Genomic DNA, 7,951 nt, shown 5'->3' with positions numbered 1-7,951 from the left:
AATAGTCACTAAAATGGTTTCTAAATAGTCACTAAAATGCAGGTGGGGTCTGGTTATTGAGTGGTCCTATAATTTTTAGATAAGAATCAAACCAGATTAAGTAAATGGTCGAAGCCACCACCTTAAATATTATTTTTAGCTAAAGACAAAGGAGGATGTTGGGGGTGGAGGGAGATCTGATCATGGGAGATTACCATACAAGGACAGTAAACAAAATTCGGATTTAAGTCCTTGCCTTTGGCATTGATAAGAGTTTCTAGAGATAAGGTCATCCCCCTACTCCCTGGTACAGAGAGGGAGACACCTTTACAGATGGAGATTTCCTTTACAATGTAAATGTCTCTTAACAAAGGGTAAGTAAATTCTACTCCTCAGAGCCTCCTTCCCGTCTGCTGTTTTTAAAAGTAGCCAGCCTAAAATAATCCTCACCAGTTAATACTGTGATCTAGATTTCTGTTTGTGCAGCAGCATGTTGGTCTGGCCCCAAGGATATTCTTGCCCCTGGAAACACCCTATTATTAAAGCAAGTGAGTGGAAATTCACTGGATTAGGAATTAGCACCTTTGTCAATGGAGGCTGCATCTCAGCCCCAAGAGATGCAATTTGAATAATGCAAGCTGGTCTTGTCCCAGCTGCTCAAACAGGCACCCTGGCTTCTTAAAGCCCAGATCTGTCTCCCAAATGAGAACATTATATTCATAATGTGTGTTCTAAGAATCTGAGTCAAAAATGTTTCTACTTTGACCTCAGAATACAGTCAACTAAGATTTGAAAAGGGACCTGAAGGATTTGGTAAATAATGTGCTTGTGTGCCTTTTAGTAATCATCCTTAACTGGAGAGAATGTAAATCCCTTGGTAAACCAGAAAGGTTATTTCTTCATTAGGATCATAAATACTTAAGGCTTCTGTTTTAAATCTCTCTTTGAAAACAATAAAAATCCTAGTTCTACAAATTTGACTAAGACATAATAATAGGATGACTTTTCAGTCTTTTATATGCCAGACAGCTTGCCTTTACAGTTAGAAAAAACAAGCTGGAATAATTTCACCTGGTTTTGTACCCTCTGAAGTTACTTCATACAAATGAATCTTGAGTTTTGTAAGATCTTAGGTTAGATCTGAGATGATCTCAGAATATGTATTTATACAACTTTCCATTTTTGACCAACTATAAAAACTAAGCTCTAAGAATCATCTTTATTGATGATTTAATTATTTAAGTATTTAATATGTAGATTTTAGTTTTTGCATAGAATTATAGCACAGAAATTACTTCCAAAATGTGACAACTATTAATTGAATCAATTATATTGAATAAGTGCATACATATCCATTACTCTTAAAATATGTCAATAATTTATACTCCATACTTGTGTCGATGAAAATGATCCATAACCAATCTATAAATGAAAATTTGGATGAGTTTATTCTGAGCTAAAATGTGAGGACCATGACCCAGGGCCTTTTTTCCTGAATGAAGAAAGGGCACCAAAGAAGTGGGGTGGACCGAGCGGTTATATACCCCCAAAGAGGATATTTCACATAGGATTGAAACGTCCTTTTTACAATAGTCTTGAGACTGCTCTGTCGGCACAGCAATTGATGGACCAGCAGGCAGGTCTGCTGCCTCGGTGGACACAACAGGGTGGCAGGTCTGTTGTCTGGAGCTGGGTGGTCACAGGTGAGCTGGATGACCAAAAGTGAGCACAGCAATCAGTTCCTAGCCTAAGGAAAGATGCTAATCCTTAAGGAAATGCCAACGTAGGGGGAAGTTGCACCTTTATCTTAAGGCCATTTGTTCTTGCCATAGTAAGTGTTTAAAGCAGATATACAATGCATGCTCAATGGCCACGTCAGGCCCTTTCGGGAAAAACAAAGTCAGGCCGAATTAGGTTTACACCAAATGGCTTCCTCATATACTCCAAAATATCCTATTACTTCCCGTTTCTATTTGTCACTTGTGTGCTTTATCTGTAACCAATACTTATCCTCTGAGTAAGGAAATGTGAGTTATGAACAGGAGTTTGTACTTGGTTCTAACTTCAGTTAGATCAAGTCATTGTGCTTGATCTGTTTTTGTACTCTTTTCAGCAAGTTTTTAAAAATTAAATGAATGGACCTCTGTCTTAGAAATGACAATTGGTGAACAAAATTAAATATCTAGGTTTCCAAAAGTGCTCATCGGCAGCAAGTAAGGAGGCAGAAAATGTACCTGGACATACTTATTAGGAGATTCTGTCATCCCCTTTTTCCAATTTCACTTCTCTCTTTCCCTCTTAGTATGTGTCTGTGTCTCCCATTCTCTTTCCACTTCTTTCCTTCTCTTTCTGTCTGCTGTTTTCTAGGATCCGAGGCTCTTTCTTTCTTGCTTTTCCTGCTATTGGCTTCTGATCTCTGCTTAAGGAAAAAAAAAGTGAAGTATTATTTTTCTTAAAAGTTGTAATATATAATATATAAATAATATGCATACGTAAACATTTCAGGAAAATGTTCAGCAAAAACTTAATTTGGATTTGTAGATAAAAGACAGAGACTATTTTTTGTAGATTTGTCAATATACTCAAATTACAATATTTTCAAATTTAAAATTGTTCTGAATTATTTTATAATGTACAATGCATGCCTATAAGATAATAAAGATAAAACAAACATAATACAATTGAAAAATAAGAAATGGATATAAAGAAGAAAGACAAAATGTTACAGAAAGAATAATGTTCTCTAATACAACGTTAATGAGAATAAAAAGTTTAAAAGAAAAATTTATCAATACGTATTCCAATTTTAAATGTTCATACCCTTTGATTCTGAAATTCTACTGTAAACGTTTATCTTACAGAAAATATATACATATATATGTATACACAAACATGCAAAGAGTTTCACGGCAACGTTGTTGAAATAGAAAATTTCAGTAAGATAAATCTTCATATACTGACATGGAATGCTGTCAATGAAGAATTATTCATTAAAATGTAAACTGCAGTAACGATGTGTATCGTTGTATAATTACATTATTAAATTGCATGTGCCAATATCTAATTTCAGTCTAAAAAGACTAAAAAGTCTAAAAATACAAATGCACCCTCAAAAGATTAAATCATCCTTGGTTAATTACACAGCTGGAAAGTGTTCCAGAATTCAAATTAGAACTGATGTTTGTAGGTTCAGGCCCTTACTTTCCATTTTACATTGTACACTGTCTCTTATCCCCACCTCTGGGCCTTTGCCCATGTTGTTTCCTCTGCTGGGAATAACCTTATTCTTCTTTTCTGTTAGCCACGGTCTAGCTTTAAGACAAATAATTTCTTTTTCTTTCATTTGTTTAGTTCGCAATGATTTCTATTATCATCATTTTAAATATATTAGTCCTGCCATTATTTAAGGAAATGGACCACATTTGAAAAATTTGTTAAATATATGTTGTATACTTAACTTATTAGGGAAAGTGAGTGAAGTAGACTGGCAAAGAAAAAGAAAAGCATTAATTATAATTCCCTCTGTCTTCACTTGAACAGTCTTGTCTTCACTGACTTACTACGAAAGGAACTGTGACAAAGGCAGCTGACGGTGTGATTCAACACTGATCTGGAAGTTCAAGGTACTGTTAAGTTCTTGGTTTTGGCTGCCATATATCTAGGAAGGCAAACGGTGAAGACTACAGCCAGCAAATGGCACCACTGTGCCTGATTGACAGAAATAGCAACCAGATTCTGATAACAGATTTGCTCTTAACCACAGAGGATGAACTGGCACCAGCATTACCTGTGCCCTACAGCACACTGCAGTTTCCTTCCAATTGATAAAATTTCTTGGGTTGTATTGATATCTATTGCATCCTTAATAATCTATGAGAAACTTTGAGAAATGTGAAAGAAATAACAATCCTTAAAAATTTCCCTTTGGAAATAAGAGAAACACGAAACAATGATATACAGAAAAGATGTTTTATGAGTAAGGAGAAAGAGTATTCAGATTGGTGAAGGTGGAGGTGAGCACTGGGTAAAGGAGAAAGGGCTGCATGAGGGAGTCCTAGTGTTAGATGGATTGATGGAAGGAATGGACAAAGGCAGTAGGCAAGCCTAGAGCCTACAGACGTAATGACATGATCAAGAAAAGCTGTGTGTATACTGCTTTTCACAGCTTTCTCATGTGTGTTACCTCCTTTGACCTTCATAGCAGCTCTGTGAGGCAGGATGTGAAAGTTCTGGGGGGCTATAAAGCATAGTAGTTAATAGTCCATGATTTGGAGTTAGTCAGGTACCAGCAAAAAAATTGTGAGGAAGTAATACAACTTTTCTAAGCCTCAGTTGCTGCTTCAGAAAATCCACACAATCACAACACTTACATTGTATGGCTGTTTGTCATGATTAAATGAGAAAAAACCCTGTGTGCATTCCACTTAAATAGTCAGGAACGCATACTTGGTATCTGTGGTTTCTCTTTTACTAATTGTGCTGCTGCAGAAATTGAAGCTTGAGGAGGCTGAGATTATAAAGACAGTAAGAGGCAGGTTTGAATCCAGTGACGTCCCTTGCAAAGGAAAAGGCAGATATGAAAAGAAATGGTGTGAGTCTGGCAGAAGCAGGTAGAATGACAGTGGAATAAATAAACTAAGAACAGAGAAGTGAAGTTGAGTAAGTAAGGAGGTGCTGGTGATAGGAGTTGAATGTTAGGTCAAAAAATTAAATTCTGTACTGTATTTGATAGGGAGTCACTCTAAGTTCCAAGTCAAGGACAGAGGGGCATTAGATATTACTTAGAGCAGTGACTTCCAATTTTTTTTTAACATGAAATGAATTATCTTTTTAAGGAAATCTTACCCACAAGTATAACAATTAATGCAATTAATCTGAGTATTGTGTGTGAAAAGGACAGAGCCTTTTCTCTTGTTACTCATCTAATGAACCATCCTTATACTGCAAATGAGGAAACTGAGTCTCAGGGATGCCAGAAACATGCCTAAACCACAGACTAAGTGAGTGACACAACCTGGAATGAAACCCGCTTCTCATTTCCTGACCCCTGAGCCAGTGCTCCTTATAATTCACAAGGGCTCCTGAAAGAAATATCTCAGTTCGTGGGCTTTGAGGGAGAGGATGGTATAAAATAAAGTGAATAAAATCACACTTCCATAGTCTCCTGTGGATGCTCTGCGTTTTGTGTAAGGGGTGGGGGTGGAAGTGGGTTGTTGAACAGCAAGAGTGACCTCTCAGCATTCACAGTGTTTTATAGTCCAAACATCAATTGGAAGTTATGCTCTTTGCAAAATTACTAAGATGTGTCAGCCAACCTCCGCTTAAAATTCTCCAGTAATATGAGGTATGTTTTCATTGTAGCTTTTCTTCTAGGTTTCAATTGTAACTCTCCTGAAACATCAAATAATCTGTTCTTCCCTTCTGCAGTGGGACATAGGAGTTAAGAATTTGAGCTGTGTGATGAAAATGCCGACTCCACAGCACACCAATTATAGAATCTTATGCAAGAGATTAACTTCTCAAGACCTCAGTTCCTGTTTTTTACAATGTAAGTTGTAATGGTACCTACTTCATATGGTATCATGAGGTTTAAATGAGGTAATACATGCATCATGCTTGGCACAGTGCCCAGCAGCATCATGAACCTAAAAGCTAATTTTTTTTTTCTTAAAGATTGGCACCTGAACTAACATCTGTTGCCAATCTTCTTTTTTTTCCCTTCTCCTTCTTCTTCCTCTCCCCAAAGCAACTCAGTATATAGTTGTATATTCTAGTTGTAGGTACTCCTGGTTGTGCTATGTGGGATGCTGCCTCAGCATGTCTTTATGAGCGGTGCCATGTCCACACCCAGGATCCCAATAGCGAAACCCTGGGCCACAGAAGTGGAGCACGCGAACTTAACCACTTGCCCACTGGGCTGGCACAAAGCTAATTGTTTAATTATTGTTATTATTGTGTTCTGGGATCTTTTGCTCTGTTTAGATAAGAGAGGAAACTCAAAGAAATGACTTGGGTCAACTCAGGTTTGAGTTGGTTATATTGGGGATTTGTATCTTTGTAAAGCATTTTGGTGTAATCTTCATCATTGAATAGTGTATTAGTCAGGGATTGCAGAAGCAATAGTTTTAGATGTATTTTGATCATTTAATGTTTAGAAGTAAAGCATAAAATTGCAAAGATTGCCATATTGTTTAGAAAAGAGCACAGGCAGAAAAATCCACCTCAGATTGTTTGGAAGATAAAACAGGGTAGTAAATATAATATTACTTAGCCCAGCGACTGGTAAGTGACAAACTCACAGCATAATCACTAGAGAAGCAATAGTGATGCTTGAGGAGACTGATTCTGGAGTCAGAAAATGTGGTCCACGTTCTGGCTTCACTATTCACCAGCTGTGAAACCTTGGTTAAACTTCCTAAAATCTGTGAGAATCAACTCCTTCATCTGTGAAACAGTCAGTCATAGGGTTATTCTAGTGCCTGGATAAAGTAGGTGCTCAAAAAAGTTGGGTATTAATAACAACAGTGAAAGGGAAGAGGAGGAGGAAAAACATATTTCACATGGAACAACCACTGAAAAGAGAGGAGAAAAAGCTTGGAAGAAACCTTGCACTAGCGAAGTATTTATCTTTTAAGCTCTTTATTAAGAACACTCTTAAAAGTCAAATGCTTGGATGGTGAATAAAGGAAAAAAAACAAACAATAAGTTCCCTGAGGTCCTGGAAATACGTGATGCCAAATAATCAGTTATTACAAATCATATGTTGCTTTTACAGGTTTTACAACTCTCAGCTGAAGCTCATATCAACACTCAATAAATGGGAAATCAAAACAATGTGACAGAATTCATACTTTTGGGTCTTACAGAGAACCTGGAGCTGCGGAAAATATTCTCTGTTGTGTTTCTAATCATGTATGTGTCTACTGTTTTGGGAAACCTACTCATTGTGGTAACCATGATCACAAGTCAGAGTCTGAGATCACCTATGTATTTTTTCCTTACCTCTTTGTCCCTGTTGGATGTCACCTTCTCTTCCGTCATTGCCCCCAAGATGATTGTAGACTCCCTCTCTGAGAGCACCACCATCTCCCTCGAAGGCTGCATGGCCCAGCTCTTTCAGAGCATTTCTTTGGTGGTGTGGGGATCATCCTTCTCATTGTCATGGCCTATGACCACTACGTGGCCATCTGTAAGCCTCTACACTACATGACCATCATGAGACCTTGGATGTGCCACCTGTTGCTGGGAGGGGCCTGGGTGGGGGGATTTATCCATGCAGTAATACAGCTTCTCTTCATGTATCAAATACCCTTCTGTGGTCCCAATGTCATAGATCACTTTATATGTGATTTGTTTCCATTATTGGAACTGGCCTGCATGGACACCCACATCCTGGGACTCTTAGTCATCCTCAACAGTGGAGTGATGTGTGTGACCATCTTCCTTATCCTCATCACCTCCTATGTGGTCATCCTCTGCTCCCTGAAGTCTCACAGCTCTGAAGGACGACGGAAAGCTCTCTCTACCTGTGGCTCCCACCTCACAGTGATCATCATGTTCTTTGTGCCATGCATTTTCTTGTACATGAGGCCTGTGGGCACTTACCCCATAGACAAGGCAATGGCTGTGTCTGATTCCATCATCACACCCATGTTAAATCCCTTGTTCTACACCCTGAGGAACACAGAGGTAAAAAATGCCATGAGGAAACTGTGGATGAAACAAGGGACTTTGGTTGGCAAGTGACTGTCTTTACTGAGAACATCTTGTGTTACCCATAAGAAGAAGTCATTCTCTTAGAAATGTGTGAGATATAATTGACATATAACATTATATTATCTTCAGGTGTAAAAGATAGTGACTAAACATTTGTATATATTGCAAAATGATCACCACAATAAGTCTTGTTAACATCTATCACCATACATAGATACAAAAAGCTATTTTGTAAAGCAATTATACCTCAATTAAA

At 37.8% G+C, this 7,951-nt stretch overlaps 1 protein-coding gene across 1 annotated transcript; it reads left to right on the top strand.

Annotated features, from left to right (window-relative positions):
* Window positions 1–6,796: 6,796 nt before the first annotated feature.
* Window positions 6,797–7,725, top strand: LOC139040634 (olfactory receptor 4C6-like). The gene is given in 2 exon segments (XM_070487372.1): window positions 6,797–7,094; window positions 7,097–7,725. Coding segments are annotated over 2 exon segments (927 nt in total).
* The last annotated feature ends 226 nt before the right edge of the window (window positions 7,726–7,951 follow it).

The sequence above is a fragment of the Equus asinus genome, chromosome 17 (assembly GCF_041296235.1).
Source record: "Equus asinus isolate D_3611 breed Donkey chromosome 17, EquAss-T2T_v2, whole genome shotgun sequence".
Lineage (NCBI taxonomy): Eukaryota > Metazoa > Chordata > Mammalia > Perissodactyla > Equidae > Equus > Equus asinus.
Note: the sequence above shows the minus strand (reverse complement) of the source record. Positions and strands in the feature narration are given on the sequence as shown.